This window comes from Ammospiza caudacuta, chromosome 1 (assembly GCF_027887145.1).
Source record: "Ammospiza caudacuta isolate bAmmCau1 chromosome 1, bAmmCau1.pri, whole genome shotgun sequence".
Lineage (NCBI taxonomy): Eukaryota > Metazoa > Chordata > Aves > Passeriformes > Passerellidae > Ammospiza > Ammospiza caudacuta.
The window spans coordinates 120189556-120216652 of record NC_080593.1 but is presented as its reverse complement, the minus strand read 5'-3'; the positions used below and the strand labels follow the sequence as shown (position 1 = coordinate 120216652).

Genomic DNA, 27097 nt, shown 5'->3' with positions numbered 1-27097 from the left:
TGCCAGCAAGTGTCTGCAATGATTTACCTCCTTTAGAAAGGCTCTGAGGCCCTGTACTACGCCACAGGGCTTATTAATTAAAGGCTGTTAAATAGGATGTTTCTTCTAGTAGGGACCCCAACCTGATGGCTAAGAAGAGGCACATAATTCACACTGCTTCCATTTAATCCTGAATTGTTCCCCTTTGGTCTAAATTCCTGAGGTTTTCTGGGCCTTCATCTCACTGAATTGAATATGAAACTCTTTTTTTCCCTTTTAAATACTTCAGTTTTTATATTAGTGATATGTGTGCTGATATATTTAAATAAAGAGTTCTGCCACTTAAAATAAGTTTTGAATACCCCATAGTTTAGGGATAGGGTCGAGAGACTCAAAGAGCTCCAGGAACAGTGGGACTGGAAAAGACATGTCAAGGTGATCCAGCAGGACCCCAGTATTGCTGGTCCTACATATTTCTCATCTGGAGCACCCATGGGCATGGGAACCTCAGTCCCTGTGACAAGATGCCCTGAGGGTTAGGTTTAGGCTTCAGAGATCTACAGAGCCTACAGCTCCAGGAACACTGGCACTCAAAAAGGCATGACAAGGGCACCAGGGCAGGGTGCCACCATTGCCAGCTCCACAGTCTTTAATCTGTGCCACCTATGGCAGTGAGGACCTCTGGCCCAGGCTCAAGCAGCCATTGGGGTTGGGGTTAGGGTTGAGAGAGTCAAAGAGCCTACACCTCCAGGAGCACCGGGGCTGGAAAAGGCATGCCAAGGGGATCCCAGCAGAACTCCAATATTGCTGCTCATATTTCTTTCTAATGTGGGCCACCTGATTTATTCTGAGGATTTCCCACAGGATTCTTCCCCGTGCCAATCAGGTTGGGTGGGAGTGCACACTCACGAGGGGCGACTTGGTCACAAGGCTGGCAGAAGGGAATCTTTAAAAGTAATGGATGGTTTCCCCTGGACAAGTTGGAAGAGGTAATATCACAATGGCTGGACAAAATGTCTGAGAAGCCGAGGGCAGAGAAATGTAATATGAGCCTGAGCACACCCCTTTAACTGACACAGGCAGGGAAGAAAGTGTGCTAAACAAAATAGGGAAACTGAAAGCTCCTCTCCCTTGAGGTGGGCAGGGGAGCAGCAGCTGTGCTGATTTATGTTGGACAGCTCACTGGTAATGGAAATGGAGACATCTATTGATGGTGGCTCCTGGACCCCAAAGCAAAGTGCTAACATTCTTAGTGGACACTGGGGCTCAGCTATCAGCCCTGACTCAATGAGATGTCACTGTCGCCACCTGAGGAGCTGTCCCACCCGTGCCTGTAGTGAATGTGCTGGGGTGTCACACTGCGGTAACCACCACTGCAGTAATTCTGATGTTACTGGGAGAAGAAGCTGCTATAACTGTTACCATGGCAACAGGGGACTTCCTTTTAAGTTTACTGGGACTGGATGTTTTGGAAGGGAGAGTTTGGCATGACAGTCTGGGGTGCCAGTGGTCCTTTGGAACCACCAACCACCAAGTTAGACTGCTGCAGATGGCCCCAAATCTTCCCCCTTCAAAACTTAGAAATGTCAAACCCTAATGACTGCCCTTGGGGGGCCTGGGAGGGAATTGCCCCAGCCCTAGAGGATGTGAAAAAACGGGAAATTGTTATCCCCACTCACTCAGCTTCCAGTTCCCAGTATGGCCAGTGAAAACCAAATGGTAAGTGGAGATTAACTGCAGACTGCTGCCAGCTCAGTGCTGACACAGAGCCCTTAGCAGCCGCCATACCAAACATCTCTGAGCTCACAGTCCCCATCCAGGAGCAGGCACACACGCTCATGACCACTGCTGATATTAAAGACATGTTTTGTATGGTGCCATTGGAGTGTGGGGACCAACATCAGTTTGCCTCTGTGTGTGGGGGCAGCCAGGTATCTTCACAGGGCTTCCTCAGGGCTACAAACCTTCACCCACCTTAGCTCATCATGGGCTGGCAAAAATATTGGCAAAGATACCAGTGGAGTGAAAGTTTAGCAGGACACTGATGATATACTCACAGGAGGTACTCATAAGTAGGAGACTGGGACTACCCAGAATAACATCATTACTCACCTCAAAGGTTTAGGGTTTAGCTGCTCACTTGTGAATCATCTCTAGAGTTAATGCTGAGATTCTGAAAACTTTGCATAGATAATAGTGTCTCTTTGACATCTGTATTGTTTGTAGAGTTTCTTATCAGGGGTCTCATCTGAAAAATCTGACTTGTTTCAATTTTTGTGTGTGCAAGTTCTGACACTGCAACTTTTCTGACTGGGTAACTTGCAGAAGTAAAATTATTCTGCTGATGTCAATGCTTGAGTTTAAATATTTTCTGTATGAAATGTGTGGTATTCTCTCAAATAGTGATGTGTCTGTGATTGACTCTTCTGGCAGCCCTGCTTGCTACAGGACCTGTAAAATGAGAGCAAAAGGGGAAGAAAGGCATATCTGAGGTGGTTTTTTTCATGCATCAGTAGGAATTATTTTATATATTAGCCCAGCCTAGATTCACTGCAGTTTATTTAAATAAAGTGGTATGCAAAGTAATTATGCATCTTTTAGTGAGTAGCTCGGTCACAAAGATGGCTTTGAAATGGTGGGGAGAAATTAGATATCTTTTTTGGGGGGGGAAAATGTATCATAAATGGCTGTAAATGGGATGGACTGCCATCATGCAGTCTCTTTCTGTCAGATCAGTGCCCTGGTCAGTCTCTAGTTTGGGGAACACCAAATTATAAACTGGCATGAAACATGTCTGAAAAAATGCATCTTCTCACAGATGTTGTAAATTATGACATCAGGCTTGTGTCTGGTAGTGCCAGAGGCAATGCCTTTGGCTGCACAGTTAACAGCTTGTGTCTTTGGTGGAAAAATGGTAAAGTTCACTTATTTTTGTAATCACTCTTTCACATTTTTCTGACAGTGTGATGGAGTCAACCTGATGCAGCTTTCTGTACAACTTCATCTGGAAAATATGTTGCACATCCACATCCTCTTCCATACTCATGCTGGTATTTTTAATGCCCAGCTAAAGATCAGATATTCCCAGAAGAGTTCCCAGCAGAGGCCAGGTCCTGGAAAAAATCTGTGGCAGGTCCTGTGGTGTGGACACTCACCAAGAGGACACTCCCTGGCTGCTCATACAAAACACAGTCTGTAATGGAAGAGCCAGAGATGTGGCAGCTTTTCACCAGAGCTGTGTGCCTATGGGCAGTGTGGCAGCCAGGGAATAAATCATCCTCTAATGGGGAGCTGTGAAGTCTGGGTTGCTGGATCATGCCCACACCAAAAGCTTTTTTCCTTGTGTCCTGAATTCTTTTCATTTGCAGTCCTGAGTCACCTTCCCTGGGCTGGGCTCCTGTGGCCCTGTGCCCCCCACCTCAGGCTGGGGCTCTCCAAAGCCAGGGCTGTGTTTGAGCTAAGTTCAGTGACTCTGTTGGCAACTCCATTGGCTTTATTCTCTACCAGAGCCTTAAATCCCTTTCAGGAGCCTCTGTCTTGGCACTCTTATTTGCAGGGAGGGAGGGAACACAAATGTTGTGTCTGGGATGTGCTTGAGGTCAGGTGTGTAAAGGTGTATCTGATTTCTAGCTGCTGGCAGTGCCTGGGCTTTTCTCTGCACATCTGATAACAAAATGGCTCCATCACCTGTACAATACTGGAGCTGCTCACAAACACACTTCCAGGCTCTGGAGAATAAAGTTCATGTTCTTTGCTAATAGAGATTCACCTTTTTTCAGCATCATACCCCCTCTTTTACTTGCCACTAAATGATTCCCAAAAACTAAGTCTCTGAGACCCATATGTAACCACATGCTACTTGTTTATTTTTGTTGTTTGTTTCAGGTTTTTTTAAGAATAGAACATAGTTTTAAATCACTAACATAAATACTACAATACAAAAAATCTCCACAACAGTTCCTGGAATACAAGGAAATTAAATATGCTTCTTGTAAATAGCTCCTTTTCTTGTGGATCCAAATTATAAATAAATAAATAAGAAAAGCATAAATACACATGTCAAAATACAGCAATTATTAAGAAGAAATATTAATAATCTCCACCTCCATCCTCATACTGCTCAAAGCTATTAATTAATAAATTGATACTACTTCTACAATGCAACTTCCTCAACAAGCAAAACTCTTGCTGCCCTGGACTGTGTTTGAGTACATTTTGAGCCATGTTAACTACAATCACAGGTGCCATAAATGTTCACTCTCTTAATTACACCTAATTCAGTAAATGGACTTTTCTCAGTGTCTGTCCACCAACCTTATTTTTCCTTGGTTTAGGAAATGAGACCAAAAAAGGGAAGCAGTGATTGGTGTTCTCCCAACTCTTTGAATGTATGCACTGCTATGCAGGGGAGCAGTCCCACTGAATTTACTAGATTTACCTATGTGTGCAAAAATACATATATGGATTTCTGGCAGGAGTTCTGTGGGCTAAGGAGGGGGCTGAAGTGGGTAGTGATATTTCTAAAAAGTGTTTCAGGACACTCTTGACCATGGCTCCAGCTTGGCTCAGTCATAGAGGCCCTGATGTTGGCAGTGTCAGGATGCTCAGACTTTTGCACAGGATGAGTGTGCCAGGCTCTAATTGGAAGGTGGGGTGGACCCCTGTCTCACAGGGACCTGTTCAGGTGAGCAGCCTTCAGTGGGTGTCAGCATTGCTCTCCCAGCCAGGGCACAGAACACATGGCCAGCACTGGGTCACCATTGCCAGCACGTGGTTCACAAGGAACTGTGTTCTCCTTCTTTGCCAGGAGCAAGAAATAAAAGCTGGAGAGCAGATCATCCCTGTCTTGGGCTGCTGGGCCAGAGAAGGACTTTCAGCTTTGGTAATGAGGAGGGAGAGTCTGTGTGGTTTTGAGGTGCAAAGTTTTCCTCTGGCCAGTTGAGCAGCTCTGCTGGAGGAGCCTGTGACTGGAGCAGTGACAGAGAGCTGAGCAGGAGGGCTAGCAGAGGTATTTCATGAAGGTGTCTGTCCTTGGCACACTCTGGACTGACTTGGCTCTAGTAGTATGAAAAGCCACAGTACTTGTTTAAGTCAGAACTTCCATCCCCATCCTACCACCATTTCCACCATGTCCAGCCCTAAACAGGTTTTTGCTGTTGCCCTCCTTGCAGCCATCAGGACCATATGCTCTGTGAAGCTACAGGCCTGCTCCATTTGTTTTCCCATTCCATGAACTTTGGTTGCTCAGGCTGACAAGCTGTGTGCCACAAGTCCTGGCTGTCCTTCCCTCCCACCCAGGTGGTCCCCTGGTACTCCTGAGGCGGTGACCCTGACCAGGGCCAGCTGTCCCTCACTACCATGGCATTGCCTGTGGTGGATCTCAGTGCATTTCACTGCACTGGCTGCAGGCAGGCAAGGTGCACATGGGAGCTCCTTCCCCCTGCTGCTGTCACAGAGCCAGACCTTTATTTTTAATTTACGCCTCGGTGCATGGGCGGTTAGATCAGAGGTGATCATTACTACAAACAACAGGAGATACGCCTCCTCTGACTTTAAATATAAAGTTCTGTATTTAGGGAAACCAGTGGTTTTTTATAATAACTAGGAGAGCACTCACAGAAGGCAAGTACTGCTCATGGCCAATATAATATTGTTCATAACAGTGGTGAAAACTTTTTTATAAAACTGTTTTGTTCTTTTTTGAGAGAAAAACTTGAAGAGGACCTGACCAGCAATTTCTAATTGAAAAAAAAAGAGAGAGTAAAATTTTTAAAGCAAATCCCATTAAATCCATCTATTCATAAGCACAGGTCTCTTACATGCAAATATCTTATGCTTAGTCACTTAGTTGCACGATTTACATATTTTCCTTCCTCCTAGTATTTTGTGCACTTATTAATGTAATATCCTTTACCACATGGGTGGAGTGTAAATTGCTGACTACCATTTCACTTATAAGCAGGTTCTACAGCAAAAAGGTATCCCTTGAGGGTATCCTGTTGCTCATAGTTTGATCTGGCAGGATAACTTAAAACACAAATCCTTTGTCGCATAGCAAAATTTGGTACATACGTTTGCAAACTTGCTCAATTCTGGCCCATTGTTTTAGAATTTTTGCATCTTTTACTCCTGCCTTGAAACATCAAAACTGAAGGAAAAGAGATGTTTAGCATGTGTCATTCAGCCAAGCATATCGCAAGATGAGGTTTTTATCTCATGATATGAGAGGAGAAGGACGACAGGCAGTGGTGCACGAGCAGATCCTGGGATTTAATGGCACTCTGTAATCAGTCTGCTGCCTTGCAGGAATTCACAAACCTCTTTGTAGGCTTCTCTTGTTGCAAGTCCAAGCTCATTCAGACAGGGCATGGGAAATGGTGAGTGGGTCAGCAGTAGTCTCAGCATTGAGTCAAGAGGTAAATTGAGCAGGATAGCTGGGATTTTAGTGTAATGCAACAAGGAAAGGCCATTGAGTTGCATCATATTCACCATTTTTACCTTTGTTAGCCTTTCTCTCACTGTTCTGAGGCAATGGCATCAAGTAATAAAAAAGGATATAATTTTCCTGGATGAGCTGTTCTGTGTCTGTTCCCTCATTGATCCTAAAGCACCTTGTCCTGCTAAAGGACCTTCTGCCTTTCCAAGGGATGCTGAGCCTTATCAGTCCGCCTCAAAGGCACTGTTTGTTGCCCCCAGGTACTCTGACTTCTTCTTGTGCTTCATCCACATCTTCCTCAGAAGGCTGGGTGTCCCACACAGGTTGCCTCCTGTCAGTGGCAGGGAAGCTTCTGCTCCTGGTGGCAGAGACAGGTCATACTCTGTTGTCTTCCTCCAGCGCTGCCTGTGGCTAACAAATAAAACACAAAGTGTGTGCAGAGTGCTTCTCCCTGGCCCTCCCTCCCTGCTCATGGCAACCAGCTCCTCAGAACCAAGGGCTGCTGGCTGAAAAGGAGTGCCCATGTGTAGGGGAATCGAATATAGGTAAATAAAGGTAGTATAGAAAGTAATCTTATCCCCTAAATAGTTGCAGCTGGGTTAATTATTAAAGATTAGAAGCAAGCCTGATTTTAACAGGCCACACTTGTAGCCAGTCAGAAGAGTGTTATAAAAGAGTAGATTGGTGGGAACTGGGGTCAGTTGGCTGCTGTGAGGACATGGAAGAGTCAGCGCCTAGAGGAGCTGCCTACAAGAAACATCAAGGAGATATGAAACTCTAGCAATATAATGACAATACTCTAGCAATATAATGAAACTCTTGCAATGTAATGATAATAGAACTCTTGCGCTATAATGACAACACCCGTGCCTGGCTGAAATGTGTGCCCATACCTGGCCCACCCCTGGGACCAGCAGGTCTGGAATGAGCAGGGGCTCTGTGGGTCGGGGGGCTGGGGTGCTGCAGCTGCCACACTCAGCTTGGTGTCCCTGTTCCCTCACTGTCAGAGGGGACACTGACACAAGGGGACAGGCTACAAGTGGGACCACTCCAAGTGCAGCCCCTCTAGCAGTTGCCACCCAACAAGGAGCGGGGGGATCGCCCAAAGAGAGAGCTGGGCCCTTCCATCAAAGTCCAGGGACCACGTGGCAGTGATGAGCTCCATGAGAACTTCCATCTCTGTGTATGGCGTGTGAGGACACTGTGACAATGAGCTAGTTACTGTCCCTCAGGTGACAATGGTGGCCTCTCACATCCCACCCAGATACATGTCTGGGTTAACTGCCAGTGATGAGTGCATTTGTACTATGGTCAAGCTGTTCCTTAATTAGACTTTAAGATATAAATTTTTTCCTCATTTAATTACATTTTCTAATCACATTTTAGGGCAAATATTACAGACTTCTTGGGGGGAAAATACTTTTATTTTGAATTACAATGATTTTTTTTTTGCCAGTGATAAAGTAGAGCTGTAATGGGCACAGAGATAGCTGTATAAATGGCCATGGCTGATAATAAAATCAGCATAACCTTTAGCAATCTGTCCCTGCCTTGGGGAAGCAAGAGGCATGTCTGGAGGGTGGGGAGTGAGAGGAATGGCAGATTTGTCTTTACAAACAAGCTGTGGGTTTGCTGGTAGATAAAACTAGCACTGGGAGATAAAAGAAACAATGGGAAAGATTCCACTGATTGATGAATGGAAAAAGATATTTGCTTTTACAAATGAACTTTGGGTTTGCTGATAAACAAAATTAGACATTGAAAGATGAAAGAAACAATGGGCTAGAGAACCCCCTAAATTCCTTAAGAATTAAAAATTAAAAGGGAGGCTTGTGCATCAGAGGGAAATCTTTGGGATTAGGCGTATTGGGGAGTCTGTACCTCTCAAGTACCTCAGCCAATGGGGAAAGAGAGGAGGGAAACGGGGCCAGGAAATTAGGATAAAAAGGAGGCTGCGTCCTCCAAAAATTGGAGAGATCCCAGGGGAATGCCCCCTGGCATCTCCGTTTATTAGAAAAAAGTAAAAGGACTCCTCTGTCTCCTTTCTGGCCATAAATCTCTGGTGTTTGTGGATTAATTTTCCCAGCAGAAGGCACTTACTCTTCCGTAGAAGCGCGATCGCGTGTGGGCGAGCCCGTGACAGCCACAGCTTTCACCGTGATATGGGCAACTGGAGATGGAGGGATCTGGGGGAGGACAGAGCACATCATTAGGAAATGCCATTGATGAGTGGGGACAGCAGTTCATCTGAGGAAAGAGGCTGTTTTAAGAAAACCAGTAAATGCTGTAAGTCTCTTAACAAGAGAAAGCAGGTTAGGGATTTGACGGCCCAACTCTCACCCACACAATCGCCAGTTGCTCACGTGAATATTCTCACTGAGCTCAGCACAGGACTTGAGTGAGCCACAGTTACACTGTTAATAACAAAATTTTATATCATTAATTAACAGAGAGGGGGTATTGCTGCGATTCATAAAGTTGGAGGGTTTTGAGAAAATAGTTAAAAAAGGCCTTTGAGAGAAGTTTTGTAAACATTGCTAATACAGCGAAAAGTTTTCTAAGCAGTAGAACAAACGTGACAAATAGCACAATAGACTTCTGCAGAACTAACCTTACAAATGACAACAAAGTTATTTAATGTATATCTTCAGAAAGTTAGTATGAATAGATCTCTGTGCTTTGTCTCTCATGAACAAGCCAGTGTATTAACTGCCATTACGTGTGTTTCATATGATTAAATAAAATTCTTGTCAATATGTTTTGCTCTATGTGTGATTAGCTGAAATCCAAGATAAGATAACTTTATGCTATACTATAATGCAACACCCCCTTACCATTTCCCTTAAATCAGAAAGCTGTTAACATCCTATCTCCATTGTCCTAACAATGTACTGAGACTAATGTGCTGAATAAATAGCTGACGACACTAGTTCAAATTTACCCCATCTCCGTTCATTTGTAAATAGGTGCCAGCAGCAAACACCTCTCACCAAAGAAGGGACACTTGCAGAATTTTTATTCCCTAGTTTTTGTGTTTAGCTTCCCGAGGCAGTGAGGTGCTGTGCAGAGTGAGCAGCCTGCCTCTTGCTGCTCCCGCCTCCAGGGCTGCCTGGGAAGCAGATGTCCCAGCCATCACAGCTCCTTCAGCATTCAGAGGAGTTTCCCTGTTTAGTTGTGTGCTGCTCTGTGGTGTGGGGGCACCCTGGTTATGCTCCAGTTCTGCCATGGCCCCACAAGTGCCCAATCATCCACTTCCTCCTTGTCTGACTTGATCATAAATTGCCCACCAGAGCTGAGTCACATCTCCCCATAAACAGGTCTCTGAGAACAGCATATCCATATATACCAAGATGGTAAGTTTAGGTGTGAGTTGCCCAGAAACAGGAAAAAAAAGGTCAAAACTTGTGAGGTGAACTCATTATTTCAGGCAATAAACACACTTATTGATTTTACTGGCAATCCTGAAAAAAATCTTCATATTATTGTCACTGCCATAACTGGTCTTAAGCTTTCTAGGGCTATTACTCCTAGGATTAATCTGAGACTGGGTGTACATTTAAGTGTGTTTTTCAAGTATCCTAAGATCTAGAAATGTTTGAAATCACTTTTGCAAGCATCCTTTGAAATTTAGCTAAGTTGATTATTAGTAAGTTCAATTAGATTCATTACACTGAATAACATTAATTTTAACCATCCTTAAGTATTGTACTGTCATTTTTCTTAAGTGTAGCCCAGTTATCAGCTAGCAAGCATGCTTCAGCCATCCAAAAGAGCCTCTGAAACCATAAAAAACCATTTCAATAGCATGGTCTAGTGTTGGCCAGAAAATATTAAAAATAAATTTTTTTTCTTTGAAAAAATGTATTATTAAATGTAGAGACTATGAAAATTAGGGGGGCACTGTAAGACAAAGAAGAGAGGGAGAACATTTTAGTAAAGGTGAGTCATTTTTAACCAAGATATTTTTTCCATCTGTTAGAGAACACATTTTGGGGGTTTGTATGATAATTTTCCCATCAACTCTTTATTTATGTTTCTGACTTTGGAGATTATTGTGTCAGGATGGCATTCTGGAGAAAACAAATTATTTGGTGCTTGTTCCACTTGGGAAATTATTTTTTCCCAATTTGTGCAATTCCCTGAGAGACAAGAGGCTAAGTTCTCCCAGCTCTTGCAGATGGTTGAGCATCCAGAGCAGAAGCCTGCCTGTTTCCATCCCACCACTCTTCCTGGTTCCTGAGGGGCAGTTCTCTGTCCTATGCCAGTTCTGCTCCCAGCTAAGGGATCCTCTGGCATAAATCCTGTTTCAAGCTTTAACAAGAGCTGTGGAATCTGCACGTGCTGCAGCAGACTGATGTGGTGTTAGTGTGGGATGTGCTGATGGGTACAAGGTTTTAAGATGCATTGGTAGCTGGTCTTGCTCTGTTTGCTTACCAAAGATTTTCCATCCAACAGGTGATTATAGGACTTGGATGACTCTTGTTCAGTAATTCCCACTGTAAAGCATAAGAAACATGATATTAGGTGCAATTATCCCATTGGCACAGCTTGTATGAAAAACCTCCTTCTGTGCAGTGAAACCCAGATATGGACAGAGCCCAGATACAGGTTATAGTCCCATCAGACTTGATTATAGCCAAAAGAGCAGAGTGATCATCTATTGTGATGTCAAAATAAGTGATTGTGGAGCTGCTTAAGTCATTCTGGAAAGTCTCTCAGTTTGCTCCTGCACTTTTCAAATGAGATGACAAGCTGCCCTTAGCAGGCCAAGCTAAGTGGGAGCCTTTTCCCCCTCTGTAAACACTCAGGTATTTCTACAAGCAAAGAGCCCAAATGCTGCTCCTCAGCCCCACTGCAGGTTTGTCCTGCCTAGGAGATCATTCTCTCCTTTCTGTATTGCTCTGGGGAGTTATTTTAACCTGGACAGAGATGTGTGCTATGTCAACCCTGTCACAGGGAGGGATTTCCACCTTTCTGCCTGTGGCTGAGTGACATCTCTCTCTCTGCTGTCCTCAGCTCTGAAGGTTACCCTTCAGTTTCAAGTAATTGCTCATCCAATAACTTATCCACGGATAAATGCTCATTGACATTCCTGCCCACTGGGCCAAGGAAATATATGAGTGAGGGATACCAGATTTTTTCATGTGGCCAAATCCTCCTATTTGGCTGTGGGAATGTGGACCTCTCTACTGCTTTGACCAATGGAATATAAATAACGACAGCAAATTTAGAAATAGCCAGGGTGCTGCTTATAGTGCTGTCTCCAGCATGACTTAGCAACTGGAACTATCTCCTCCTTCTGGGGGCAATATTTGACTGTGATAAATATCCTAACCAGCTTCCTTGTTCCTGCTCCACCCCCCTCCAATAATTCCATTAGGTACCTTACTGTATCCCTCACGTCAAAGTTAATGCAATTACCTCCTCTCATTGTGCATATTAGGTACTGACAGTATCCAGCAAGTGGATCAGCAGTGCTTCAGCTCATGCCCATATTTTTAAATTTTTATTTGTTTTCTCTTACTTTGTCTGATTCTTCCCTTCAGCCCATCCCCCTTATTAGATACAGAAAATGCTCTTGCAAACTTTTAACAAAATATCTAAGCAAAAGAAAGTCCTCATGGCTTCAAGGTTTGTAGTTGCTCCCCTCAGGGCAGTGGTGGTAGGATGCAGTGTGAATTCCACTTCCAGAATGCTGGAATGGACTGCCCTGCTTTGCTGTTTGTGCAGGATTTCTGGTGGTAGCAATAAACACGCTAATGGCCTCATCTGTGTTGTTTTGCTTGTTTGTTTATTGTTGGTTCTAATTTAAACTTAATTTCTAAGTTCTGCCTACTCATTTGCCTTTCTCCCTCTATGAGATCTGTTTCCTCCCTTTCTGCTCTTCTTTTTAGAGTCCTACAGCTTTTCTCTTGTTTGCATTTATCTGTCGTCCTTTACTGTCATCTCCCCTAACAGCAGAGACCTGCACTCCCTCCTTCTGCCTCTCTGCCATCCTTTACCCTGAGCCAGCCCCAGCCACTCCTTCTCCTGTCCCTGCTCCAGCCCTGAAGCTCCTTTCTTTTTTCAGCCACGTCTTGGCTCTGGTCCTGGGATCTTTTTGAGATCTTTTCCTATGGTCCCAGGCTCAGTTTCTTCCTTTCCAGTTTCCCAGGCCCCACTCTTGTCTGGTTTGTTTCTTAATGGGATGGCTGATGTGCAGTGTGGTTGCAGACCAATGATGTGAGGAACATGTACCTTCGTGGACCTGCTTTAGAGATGTAGCACCTTTTAACACCCAGATGTCCAATTTATCTTGGAAAAACATGCCATGTGGGATTTCTTTAAAGAAATACAACTTGACTGCATCTGGGTGATTTTTCACAGGAGAGCAAAAGATGTGTTTTTGGTTAGAAGGCCATCCCATGTGAAACTGCACAGCCCTGCTCCAAGTCAGTCTTCCAAACATAACACACCAGTGCTGGAGGAGCTGAATGGCCACTCTGTTTGTGTTTACTCATCTCCTTGGTTTTGTATTGGCAAGATCTATTTTTCCTTCATGGTTTCTCACAAATATGCTGAACAAGTTTTGGTTGCCAAAAAATCAGGTCTGTGGCTGACATCCAGCATCTGAAAATCCATCCCTGATGATTATCTTCTAGCTGATCCTAAGCAACTGAACAGGGATCTTATATAATAAGATGACTCAGGCAAACTCAGTAATTTACTATTTATCATCTCTAAAATATTGTCAGGGAGTATTTATGACTCTGAATAAAGTGAGTTTATGACTGAATAAATTGAGCAATGCCATGGTCATTATCTCATTAATTCCACTGGATATTTCAAGTGTGAAAAATGTGTATTTTATGATTGGCTTTTTGCAAATATTAAAATGAATATTATATATGTTATGTTAGAAAGTTTATTGTATTAATTTTCTTAAGTAGTGTGTTAAATATACTTTTAGGTTATAACATAATGTTAAAATAGAAACTATGCTATGTAAGATACTTTTTTTAAAGAGAGAACTCACATTGAGATAGCAGCCACAGGACACCTAAATCTTTCAGACAAAATGAATTTATTGCTCCATTATCAGAAGAAACGAACTTCTTCCCACCTTGCTCAGCCATGAAGATGCCATTAGGATTCAGAGGAAGAAGTTGACACTGACCAGACAGAATCTTTTGTTTGAATGGAATTTATGCATCATGTATGAGGTCTATGAATATGCAACAGGCTATTGCTTTTAAGGGTTAATCCTCTGTTAATGTGTGTCCTTTTTTGGGCTTATTTTGCCCAGAAAGAGATACCGAGACTGCCCATAACTCTTTGTTTTTATTGTCTCGTGTTGTTCTAAATCCTAATAGTCCAAATGTATATTACTCTAATTATATTCCTATCTTCATAATCATTTTATTACTATTCAACTTTTAAAATTTTAAAAACGAGTGACTGGTGTTTTTCACACCAGCACGGACGCATCCTCCATGTCCACGATAAAGAGGATATTGCAGTCTGCTGTTTTGGATATCTCAGTCTGCTGCTTCTCTGCACAAGCGGCAGACTGCGATATCCAAAAAGATTCTGGGGCCAGGGAGGAACGAAGGGCTTTGGTTCTGGTTCTGGCCAGCTCTAAGAGTCCATGTCTGGATGGGCTGCTCGGGTCCAGCCCGGCTAGCTATGAACCCCAGCCCACACAATCTTACATGGACAAAGGCATGTAAGACCAGAAGGGCTCTTCTCCACGTGGGGACCAACGTCCCACATTTATTTCCAAGGTGGGAAGGAGACTGTCCCCTTCTTGTAGAAGACTTTTATACCCGGGGAATGGGGGGTGGAGGAAGAGGACCACATCCAATGGGACACAAGTGAGGAGGGGCGAGGGGAGGGACTGACCAGGGGAGAGAACAACACTAGGGGTACTGGGGTTGTAGGGGGATAGAATATAAGAAGATAAAGATAGTGTAGAAAATAATCTTACCCCTAAGGAGTTGCAGCTGCATCAATTATCAAAGATTTGGAACAGGCCTGACTTTAACAGGCCACAGCTGTGGCCAATGAGAAGAAGAGTGCTATAAAAGGGTGGGGTGGCTGCTTGAGAGGGGAACTGGAGTCAGTTGGCTGCTTTGTGAAGAAGAAAGGGGCAGTGCTCTGAGGAGTTGTCCATGAGAAACACCAAGAAGGTGTTTTGAAATAAGGAGATAACAGTATGGAACCCCTCTGCAGTACCTAAAGAGATAACAGTATGGAACCCCTGTAATAAGATGACAACAGGGGGTGAGGGAAAAACCATGCAATGGGAGAGGGGAATAACAAACCATGTGATGTAACATAAACTATTCAGGGCGATATAAAGACTGCTCAGTGCAAATCTCCAATCACACAGTGCAAAACAACAACTGGATAAACTATTTAGTGCCATACAGCAGTTGTGGACTCACCAGGGTGCTGGGCAGTGCCCTTGCTGGGGCTGGCTCTGCGCTGCCCCGGGCTGCCCCGCGCCTCCTCCTCGTACAGCACTCGCAGGAGATGGTCCTGGTGGGACCGGTGCTCTGGTATGGCCACCACCTGCAGGGGACAGCAAACACCCCGTCACACCCGGCCCTGGGCATCAGGTGTGACAGGAGTGGCAGATTTGGCTTTACAAACAAGCTGTGGGTCTGCTGGTAGATAAAACTAGCACTGGGAGATAAAAGAAACAATGAGAAGGATTCCACTGATTGATTAATGGAAAAAGATATTTGCTTTTTATAAATGAACTTTAGGTTTGCTGATAAATGAAATTAGACATTGAGAGATGAAAGAAACAACAGAGAAGAAAACCCCCTAAATTCCATATGAATTAAAAATTAAAAGGGAGGGTTATACGGTAGAAGGAAAACTCTGGTATGAGGCGTATCAGGGAGTCTGTACCTCTCAAGTACCTCGGCCAATGGGGAAAGAGAGAAGAGAAACAAGGCTGGGAAATTGGGATAAAAAGGGAGGCTGTGTCCTCCAAAAATTGGAGAGATCCCAGGTGAATGCCCCATGGCCTCGCCCATTATTTGAATAATGCCAGAAAGGACTCCTCTGTCTCCTTTCTGGCCATAAACCTCTGGTGTTTGTGGATTAATTTTCCTAACAGGTGCTCTCTGGAGGTCATGGGGGAGCTGAAAGGCTGCTTGTTCTTCCTGCTGCTTTGCTGTCTTCCAAAGGGGATTTTGTCAGGTGGAGACTGTGGGATTTGTGGGATTTTGTTTGGCTCCAGCTTCTGTGCTGTGTACAGAAGTATGGGAAAATCCTGCTGGGTCTTTCTGGGACCCAGCTACTTAGCTGCACCTTTCTATACTCTCCTCAGGAGGCTGAAATGTGCTCTTCTCCAAGCTCTGCTGAATAGGATTTGCCTCTGATAGAGCCCAGATTTATTATTGCATCACATCTTGGGCAACCAGTCAAACTTATGCAATGCAAACTACAAATGCTGTTTCCTTATGGTCTCTCCTGTCTTTTGAACTTACTTACATATTGTACCTGATAAAAAACTACAGAGACTATGAGGCAGAGAGGAATTGTTCTCCTAGAGATTAATTTTCACAACACTGGCTCACACAGACAAGACTGACTGACAGCTGCAACTTTGAGCATCACCCTCGCCCCCTCCATCTCCCACAGTCCCTGAAAACAAGCATGATCAAAATCAAGCTCTTTTCTAACCAATTATGACTAAGCCATGGCACTCACTGTCCTGCCAAAGGCAGCTGGGGATGCCAGAGGTAATGTGAGTTTGGAAAAACAGGGATACACCTCAAAGAAGTGGATTGGTCAGGACTGCTCTCCAGGATGGTCTGGAAAGAGTTTTCTCAAGAAGATCAAAGTTCTGACAGCAGGGACAGAGTGTTTCATACTTTGTTGTTTTTTTTTATTCTTCCCTAAAGACTTGCTGGTGTCATAGAGAGCCGCTTAAACAGCGTGAAGATCCAAACCAGCCAGGAAACAAGACATGTGGCAACTATTCTGACTATTTCCTATTAGACTAACTTATGTTGGAAGGCCATGAGAAAAGCAGTTGCATCTAGCTGATGACTGGCAGCTGCTGTCTATGTGTTTTAGATATAAATATAGTTATTTTGCCTTAAGGCTAAGACCAAAAACTGGCCAGCTCACTATTGACATAGAAATAGCCTTAATTCTGTCTATTGCTCTGCCTTTTAACACACACTCAAGATAAAAACAAGAACCTATTCAAGCATGTCCTCTCCTACCAAATTGTCCATTTCCTCTAATTATGTTTTAATTTAATTTGCCAATAATCTGCAATGTTCTGTGTATATGATTTTCTTACACAGACATAACAACATATGCAAACCCATGTTTTCCAAAACAGGAAAGAATAAAAATCCCAACCTAACCACTTTTCATTCTTTTGTCTCCATGTACCCTCAGGAGTCTGGACAAGCCTACATTACCTAAATCTTACTGACTAGTAGGATGAGGAGTAGAAACTGCCCAACAACTCCCAACAACTGGCAAAAATACTTCTGGAAAAGGCAGGTAAGGCAACCAAAGCCTAATCCACAGCTGGATAGCGGTTTCTCCCTATTTCTGCAGATTTTGACACACAGCCTATCATGCTCCATGTGCTGTAAACTACCTAAAGACATGCCCAGTGTTCAGTTAAAGGGAGTCCTGGTGTCCTTGAAGACAAGCACATGCCAAAGGAGGCTGCAGCTGGCTCCCAGCTCCGCTGATCACAAATTTGGAGCTGCCAACAGAGCTGAGCCTCAGCACTGCTCCGATGCCTCAGAACGAGGGTGATGCTGGTTGTGAGAGGCCTCCTGTTGCTGCTTAAGCTGCTGGCACTGGCTCCCTCCCTCCCTGCTGCTCCTGGAGCAGCTCCAGCACCTCCCCATCCCTCTGCAGCAGCTCCTGCAGGCTCCTGTGTCCACACACGCCCTGGCCACACAAACCTTACAAGCTGCTCACCAGGGCATTACCCCCTGCACCATGGGGACACCAGTGGAGACTCCCATCCTCAGGACTAATATGATGGACTGTGGCTGGCAGGGGTCTCTAATGACAGCCCTTGGAGTCTGCCTCGTGTGAACTGAGCTCTTCCAGCTTTCAAGGAAAGCCACCAAGCTCAGCTTTTCCCACCATCTCTGGAAAAATGTCCAGTGCTCTTGGCCACACTTAGTCTTTGCAGGTGTGTGACAGAAAATGTCATCAACCCTCTGCTCCTGAGACAGCTGTGGTCACTTATTTTGCATTGTCATGGAAAGAGCATTTTTGGTAAGTAGGATGCTGGCTGCAGTCACCTCTAATCCTGAAAGTGGCTTACTTGACCAGTGTAAACCACCATGGACTTGAAACTTAACATTCTGCCTACGTGTTGCACAGGATGAAATAAAGTTTGGGGAAAAGAAGAGGGGTTTTATTTTGATTAATAGAAAGAATTATTTAGGCACATTGTCTATGTTTTTGTAATTCCTTGTTACATATGATATCAGTAATGCCAAAATGTCTTCAAGCAGCAGAACCTGTATAAATAAGTTACAGTGCCATTTTCCATTACAGCTAGAGATAACAGTGCAATGTCTACAACATATTTTCAGCAGCTTTTTTTTTTTTTTTTCAACATTTGGTTGTAGCACACTTTGGGAGTTCCTTATCTCCTAATTCAAGATTTCACAGTGACTTTGGCTACCTCCCCCATTACTGTAATATGTAAAGACTTATCTAGGTCAGGAAACTAAACCTGCTGTAGCATGGTTTTGATCTAAAGTGGAGCTGACATTTCTCTAGGGTACCTAGGGTAAAGCAGAAGGATCAACTTGGAGTCACTTTTCTTTTCTAGTCATACCAGGAAATTTAAATCTGTGCAAATGGCAGAGTCTGCCAAACTATGCAGAATTACCAAGCTGCTCTCTAAAAACCTACTGGTTTTAGAACCTGTAAATCCTTTGGCCGACCCGGTCTGTTTGCAGGACTCTGACTCTGAAATCAGAGCCCAGCAAACTCTCTTTTTCTGGACTTTGCCATGCACATGAGAGCACTGAGGCCTGCCATACCCACTTTTGGAATTAGCTGTGCTCAGGGGGAAGGGGCACAGAGGATACAGGGCAGTCACAGAGAGGCTCTTCCAACCATCCTGATCCTGGACTTAAAATCTCACTGCCAACCAACAACCATCCAGAAAAGGTGACAATTAAATACCTGGCTTTGGATAAAACTTTGAAAGTTAGAGTCTGAACAACAATGTGCTTGTTAGTGGAGAAAATTCCAGATTTGTAGAGTTAAGTTATTTTGATGGCCTAATGCTGAGCTGATTTTTAATGTGGCAGCCCTAGCATGCACACAGGTATTTTCTACTTTTCTTGCAAAGTAGACAGGTACTGGTGTCCAGACAGTTCTACCCAGGGGATTTTGGGGCTAGAAGAGAAGGGAAGGATCTACTACCACTGGAAATAACTCTTAATAGGAACTGCAAATATACATATTGGTGAAACAGCTGAAAAAAAAAAGGTGCTTCCTCCTTTCTGTCACCCTTCCACAGTCGTTATCATGCTTTTGGGATGAGTTCTTGTATGTGATGGAAGCTACCCCCCACAGTCAGTAATTTGAATGTTAAATCACTTAATGCTACACTGCTTGAGTATTTCTGCTGTGAAAAAAAAGCTCTGGCAGATGTCCACGTTGGTTGCTATTTTCGTCCTTGCTGAGGATTAAAGTTGTGCATCCACTGCAATCACCAGAGCAGAAGATTTCATGTTAGCTGAGGCATTTCTACAGCTCTGACTGCAGGTGCAGATGTAAAAGTGAAAAATAAGCAATCATTCTGTGACTTTTCTGTGGGTCCAGAAATTGGCAATCACGGCTTCCTCACAGGCACGTCTATTCCAGTTCATGCAATTTCCTTCAGTGCTTGCTTACCAGCTGCAAGCAGCTGCATCCCACTGAGGAAGGGAATGTCTATGAGTTGGCCGTGCTCAGTCAAACACTTTGGTTTGAGAGCCATCCTTGTTTGTGTAGCTGGAGCTGCAGACCATTCCTCAGGCTTGGTGTTCCCACTGCTAATATGATGCTGCCTGCATCATGACTGAGAGCCAATCAAAGGACATCCTTAATTGGGGTCAGGAAAGCCCCAAAGGGAAAAAACCCCAATCCTCTTAAAATATAGCAACAAAACAGGGACTTTCTTATCTTATTTTCTTAGGCTTTTATGAGTACAGTGCTGCCACAGCAGCTGATCTAATCCAAATTAAATATTAGGTGCTTCCATTTAGTAGAAACAACTATCTTCTGAGATTTGGGACAAGATAACAGACACAGAATTTCCTTTGATTTTGATGTAAACCAGCTGAATTTTTTTCAGCTGAATAGTATTTTATTTAATCAATTCAGAATTGTTCACTTTTGGTTTGGACTTATCTGCTTTTATATTGCATGGAAAACAAAATATACCAAAGGTTTAACAAATGAAAGTGGAATATCTCAAAATGGCTTATTTTGAGTAACACTCCAGCAGTCTGACTCATCTTTCTTTTGGAATGAAGAGTAATTTTGAAATCTCAGCCTGAGCTATGGGACAAGATCAACCAAACCAAGACTGTCACAATTTGGGAAAATATACACATGCAGAGCTTCTACCCAAAAAATGCCAGACATGTTTCTGACTCTTCCTGGGGACCACTTCAGATGTCCTGTGATGCACTGGGATCCTGTGATCTGCTTTAATAACCAAAAGAGAGGGTGGGAGTGAATGTGAGGTTTTTTTCCAGTGCACAGGTAAGTGTGGTAAGCAGGAGGACCTACAGTTCTGTGGGGAGATCAGGGAATCAGGAACACAAAGAAAAGGCTCTTGGAAAATGAGGATGGATGTGGGAAGCAGGAAAGGGCATGGAGAAAGGGAAGGTCATGGAGCAAAATACTTCAGCAAAGTGCTAGATAAGAGACAGGTCTGTGGTGAGAAGAAACGCTTTGGCAGAAGAGTCTCAATCTTGTCCGAAGTGCTTTGATATGCAGGAGAGACTGTCATTCTGCAGATCAGCTAAAAGGATTGTGCAAGGGGTTGTGAATGGGTCAAGTGGATTTCGGGAGGGAAAACTGTCTCTGAAGACAAGAAACCTCACACCCATGAGTGAAAGCAGCTGAACTTGCAAGACATTTACTCAGAGCATGAAAAATGCTCAGTTAATTTAATCTGGGGGGTTCCTCTGTGCCCTCTGCACCGAGGCTGAGGCAAGGCCAGGCAAGAACTGCTGGGACCAGGGGACAAACATGAATATCATTATTATTATTACTACTTGATTAACACTGATATGATTTGGTGTGATTTGCTTACTTTTCACTCCTGCAGGTGTCTCTGGGCTTACTGTGAAGGGTCTATGGGCAATAATGAAGTCTGTGATTCCCTCAGATGGCCGGTGTTGGTAAGCACTATGTTCATTTTGACTGGCTCTGCATGGCAAGCCTTTTTTGGGCTTTTTTTTGTTTGGTTTTTGTTGTTTTTGTTTGTTTGTTTTTTGGTTTTTTTTTTCAAAGCCCTTCTGTAAATAAACTGCAGCTGTACAGGAACTCCTCATTCTCTTTCCCACCCCATTGCCTGCATCAGACATGGATGCCCTTCTTTACCCTGGAAGATCTGCTTCCCATTTACCCACAGCACTTTTGAGGGTATGCATAGCTAACTAGAATGTGAAAAAAAATAAAATAGGGAGAGGAAAAGAGATTTTTCTTACACTCTTTGCAAGGATGTGCTGTGAAGCTTTGGCTCGTCTTCGGGCAGGACTACATGCTGCAAAGAGAAGAACAGAACACGGTCAGGATGCTGTGGAGATGGACACGTGCCCCCCAAAGTCCTCTGTAAGAATTCACTGGAGGCATGGTGGGAAGAGGGGGGAGAAGAAAGGGTTTAAGGAGGATTCCAGCTGAAACAATCCAAAGTCCCTTTTGATGAGATCTCAGAGAGCATCCTCTGGCTGCACAATACAGAAATCCGTGGCCACAGGGCCACAGCCCATCCCGAGTTTCTGCTCTTCTCCCACAAGCTTCCAGGAGGAGCAATCCCCCTCCTTCCTCAGTTTGGATCTGGCCTCCCACCTGCCAGTACTTCAGGAGGAAATGAGTAGTGTATACATTATCTTGGAGAGGATGATTTTATCTAGTTAGAGACCTTATCAATAAGCTCAAGCTCTCACATGACATTGTTTCACTACAGCATGATGTCCAAAGCACAACATTTGCACTAAGCCTAATATTTTCTTTTTCAATTCTCCAAATTACCTGTTCTGTTCTTTAGCTTGGGACATTTTCCTTAAAATCTTTGTCTCATTTTTTATTTCTTAGACCCATAAAGACGCCAAAAGCATAGAACCACTAGCTAATAGACACACAGGGTGCCAGGGCCACAAGCCAAGCTTTTGTCTGGCCTGAAGCAACTGGTTTTGGGTGATGGTTTTACTGGACTAAGTGAAGGCTCTTTAAACTGTTGTTGTTTGAGTTAGGCTTGAAACTGGCCAGAAAGACTCTATGATCCTCCCAGTTCTTCCTCTCATCATGTCTACCCTGCCTTGTGTTCAGGCTACCAGAGCTACAGGATTTAGCCACCAGTGACAGAAACAGGCTTGCAGAAAGCTGCCAAATGTGGAGAATTAACTCCATTTCTAAAGGCTGACCCTGGGGGCAAGGCATGTGAATGGGGGTTTCCTATTCAGGCTGTGTGTATAATCCCAAGGCTTTGAGGAGCCAGGAAGGTTTGTCACAGGATGATGGGTGACTCCTACTCCCCAGGTGAGCTTTCCTTGGCGTTGTTGGCATACATTTCACTTGCAGTGCTTATTGCTGCTGTGTATTACTGTGTGCAGAGTTTTGGAGCTGTGGAAGCAGCTGGAGGTCATCCAAGGCTGCTCCTTGCTGGAGCCAAACTCCTCTCCTCAGATGGCAGCAATAACAAGTGCCTGGCCTTTCCAGGGCTCCGGTACAAGCAGAGCTGGCACTGAGACCAAAGTCACTCTTCCTAGACAGCTTGTGAGTGTCTAACAGCCATCCCTCCACTCCCCAGTGAGGATGTAAGTCCTGAGCATGGGGAGCACACTGGAGAGGCAATTCTGGCCTGTGCTGTGCTGTAGTGAAACAGGACAGGAAAATGGGAGGGTCCCTGTGAGCTGTGAGCAGCCCCTTGCAGAACAGGGCACTTCCACACTGAGCTTGTCACAAGGAAGTTGTCTGCCTGCCTGGAGTGTGCTAAGCTGTCAGTGTGATTACAGCCTGCTCTGCACAGTGTGATATCCTCAGGGATCCTCACTGCCTTCTCCTGCAGGACATGTTTTATATTTTAAACCATGTTGAGTGTGGGATGAAAGCCAGACAAACATAATGAAGGTGGTTTGGTTTTTTTAAACCTAGGAATATGCTGTAAGTTGTTTTTGAAGCTGCTTCCATCACCTTTAGTTCTGGAATTTCACTGTGTGAGGACTAAACAAATTGCTTCTAAGCAAAACACTCAAGTGCAGAAAAGTTTAGTAATGCAAGGAATTATCTTTTTGTCTCTCTGGCACTTTAGGTATTTTACAACATAGTGTAAGGAGTACAGTTTTTTAGAGATTTCTACCAGAAGCAAGTGCTCTCATGTTGTTATAGCTGCTGCCCAGGCTAGTGCAAAAGGAAAAACACATAAATGTGCCTAACAGTAATAAATTTGCCTACTTTCAGAATACATATGATCCCCAGTCCCTCATCCCCTGTTGTCTGCCAGAACGAGTGGCAAAAGGTTTATAGGGCTGAAGAAAGGCAAGGCATGAAAGGGAAATCACAGCACCAGCAAACATGCAATTACTTGAATAGGCATTGAAAGAAGGGTGAATCACAGAAGTAGCCAGAAGTGACCCACTTGGGTGGGAATACAATGGCAGCAATGCAAACAGTGGGGCTGTGAGGCTGTCCCTGCAAACACCGATTCCTGCAGAGCTGGAGAAGGGAGAGAAGAACAAATCCTTGCAGGTGATGTATGTGGATTTGCCTGCTAAAGGATGTTTGTACGTATAGCCCAGATTTCGGGCAGCAAATACAATTACAGTGAGGGTTCACTTTGTCATTTCCACTTATATTCCAAAATTAGCAGCTGAGAGCTCATGCTTGCAGCTTGCAAGTAAAGATCTGATCTGGCCCCACAATTTGTTTTCCCTGCTTTTCCCTGCTTTTTTGTTGCTGAAATATGCAGCCATTGAGTTTAAACTAATTTGTTCAATCAAATGCAGGCTGGGCTTTGTCCGGTTCTTACTCTTCATTAGAAGCAATTAATGTTAATCATGCATTCATTTCCAGGGCATGGCTTTGGAAATGTTCCACTTATTGAGCCAGCAGACTTAAATTCAACATTCATGCACTTCACCCACTTCTAACTGCTCGCAGAACTTCATTCTCTTTTCTATTACACAGAAAAGCCACACAGTTGCAAGCTGTCACTTTAGCAGTTACCTCATAGGTACAGCAACACCGATTCCAGAGCTCCCAATTTTGCCAGAGTAAAGATTTTACAGAGCCACAATATTGAAGCACCTGCAGGGATTAGGTCGAGAAAGCAGCAGCGAGGGCTGGGCTGCAGGCAGAGCACGGCACATAGAACAGATGAGCTGCTCCCTTCAAATATTTCCCCGCTGCTAAACATCCCACCCCTCTAAAAGACAACACCACAGCCGTTGTTAGATTTTGATGTACTCACATTTGGAAGAAATCACAGTGAAAACTTCTAAATTTTCATCGCTGCAGCTGTAAATCTGGTGCATTTTCCACCTCTCCTACTGACTGCCTTTCAGCTTCATGCAACTGCTCTGAACTTCTGGTAAATAGGTTTCACTAATCCAATCTGGCTCTGTGATCATTGTCCAGATCTACAAAGGACAGACTGATGCTGTGATCTCATCTCATTCCATATTCTTCATTGCAACATTTTCTGCTCCCATCTGCCTTTCTATGAATAATATTAACACAAAGATTTAATTTAGCTCTTGCTTAAGCCTCTACTCAGATAGCAGCATTTTATTTTACATTTGCTTTTACCAGTGTGGAGAATCCTCTGCAATAAATAGCTAATAATTAAACTCTGATCTATTGGCAAATGTTCACAGAAGTGCTGCAAAGATATTTGTAATAAGTTGGGTTAAATGTGTACTTTAACACATTTACCATAAAATCTTGCTCCTTACACATAATGAAGAGATGACTAAATATATTAAGAAAAATATTTTGTGCTTTACCTTTTCATTTCATACACAAATACTGGAATCCTGGGTTTTTCAAAGCAAAATTTCAAAAGCAGACGCCTAAGAAAAGCAAATGCCTAAGAAAGGCAGATGTACATAGATCTCCATGCCCCCTACACATCTGTGGTTGCAAGGGGAGGAAAGGTGGCTCAGTCATGGATGGGTTCCTGACTTGATGGCTCTGGGGTCTAATCCCATATTTATGCACTTCAATAAAGGGTCTTCTTGCCAAAGCTTTTAATTTCTTAATACTCCCATCAGAAATTGTTCCTTTCCACCTCTATGAATATCCGCCCCCTCAACTTCTAGTGACTCAATGCTGCCATGGACACCCAAGACAGAAAATTTTGGCTTGCAGGCTCCAACAACTGATGTAGTTGGAGCACTTTCAAGTGTGAATAATGATATTAAATTATATCAGTCTAATGAATAGCCTTCATTACTACCACGTGTGTGTCTAATTAGCACAAAAACAAGTGCTGTCTTTTCCTATAGATGTCTGCCACCAACAGTCCCAGATGGAAAGTGCCAGTGAACACGGGCTGTCACTGTCATACTGATGAACATTTCTTATTGGAAATAATAAATATAGGTCAGATAGACATCCTGAGCCTGGAAGCATTTTGGTTGAATGGAAGGTGTCGCTGTTTCAAGAGAAGCTGCTGTCACGTGTCACCTCCCAGGGCAGGCTCCTGCTGTCCAGGGCTGGGGGCATTGTCCCAGGAAACCGTGCTCGAAGCAGGCAGTGGGACGGCAATATAATCACCCAAAAGTTCAATTAGTTTTTGATTTATTGCGCCACATGTTCTGCTTGTATGACTGATGTCATTAACATCAGGCTGGGCTGGCGCATTCATCTGTGCCCGCCCGGCTGCCTCTGAAGGCGCAGGCACTCAACAGATGGGGAGCTGCACGGGTGCGAGGCAATTGTTTACCCCCCTATTGTCCCCGTGTCAAGCAATCAACCCAAATCCATTACCCACCGAGAAAAAGATCAGCGCACCGTCCATTCAGCACTGAATGGGGCAGAGGCGGTTACGCAGGAGGCTCTAAAAGCTTTCAAAAGGATAAAAAAAAAAAATAATAAAGACCAACACTGAATAGTCCATTAAAAAAAAAAAAAACCCTATAACAAATCTAACCCACCCTTTATTTCACCTTCAGATAGTCAGAGTCAGATGAGAAGATGGGTACTTTTCGACCTAAGTCATTGTTTTCCAAATTCTAGGTATGACCTACAGGTATTTTGAAATAATAGAATCATAGATGGGGTTTAACATTAGAACAAGTATTGGGTTCTTCATCCTTTGAGGGTTGGTGGGATGTGGAGACTGAAGTGAGACTCTAGAGCTGGTCACCAGCTGGCATTCACTGCATTACAAGGCAGGTAGGCTTTGGACACACCTTTACTGGGCACAGGATGGGGAAAAATCACTTTACAGAGAGCTGCTGAAAGGCATTCACATCACTTTCAGACAGAAAAATAGGGCTCAGGAGGACAGATAGAATACGTCTCATCTGGGATCCTCATCTGGGAATGAATTGTCCCCATCCATGAAAAAGAGTTTCCTTCATTTTGCCCACATCTTGCAGAGTAGTTGAGCATTATGAATGCTCAGAGGTTTTCATGAAATCTTAATGTGGCTTCAAGAGAAGACCTGCACATATTGGGCTACTTTTTTCTACCTCTGTGGGAGATATTTTGGGCAAATGTCCAATGTTGGGATAAGCTATGAAATAAGTGTAATTATATCTGCAGGAAGTGTAGTGCAAAAGCTCTCCTGCATGCTACCTCATAAAGAAGTGTCAGCAGTAATTTTAGACTTGGAGGAGAAGCTCTCCACAATGTCCAACCCAGGAACTGCAGAGCCACATCAGACAATCTCACATGGTATCTCCTTCCAGCTCCCTACTCACCTAGCAAGACTCCACTCTGTGCTGGGAGGAGAAAACCAAACAGTTTTTGAGTCTATGAATCTTTTTTTGTTTTGTTCCCCAAACTACATAAAATGCCTGGAGACCAGGCTCAGATTTCTTCTTCTCTACTAAAGTGAGGAATAAGCTATTAACTTAGTTCACATGGTGCCACTGCAGCCATGAGAAGACCCTAAGGCCCTGGGGTAAATCTTTGACCTAAGACTCCCAAGTGAACGTGTTGAATCCAAATTCTTCCCTGTGGGCTGTGATACAGCAGTTTGCCAAATACCCACTCTCAGTGTTGATTGTAAAGGATCAAAACATTTGCTGGTGCCAGAACAAAGTTACCAAAGGTGAACAGGGACAACTGAGAAGGAGGAGGAGGAGGTGGAGAAGGAGGAGAACTCCAGACACAAGAACTGACACATGCTGTCTGACAAAACACACATCTGACCTTATCTGCAGGTCTGGGACAGGGAAAGTACTTGATTCTTGGGAATGGAGGTAGAAAGGAGAGAAAGGCAGAGAAGAAAGAATGCTT

General features: G+C 43.9%; 1 protein-coding gene across 1 annotated transcript; it reads right to left on the bottom strand.

The window, feature by feature from the left end:
* Window positions 1-6639: 6639 nt before the first annotated feature.
* VXN (vexin) lies at window positions 6640-24162 on the bottom strand. The gene is made up of 6 exons (XM_058819315.1): window positions 24099-24162; window positions 21118-21173; window positions 14842-14968; window positions 10850-10911; window positions 8516-8601; window positions 6640-6826 (listed from the first exon to the last, which is right to left on the bottom strand). The coding sequence occupies exons 1-6, from the start codon at window positions 24160-24162 to the stop codon at window positions 6640-6642; spliced, it is 582 nt and encodes a 193-aa protein (XP_058675298.1).
* Between the last annotated feature and the right edge of the window lie 2935 nt (window positions 24163-27097).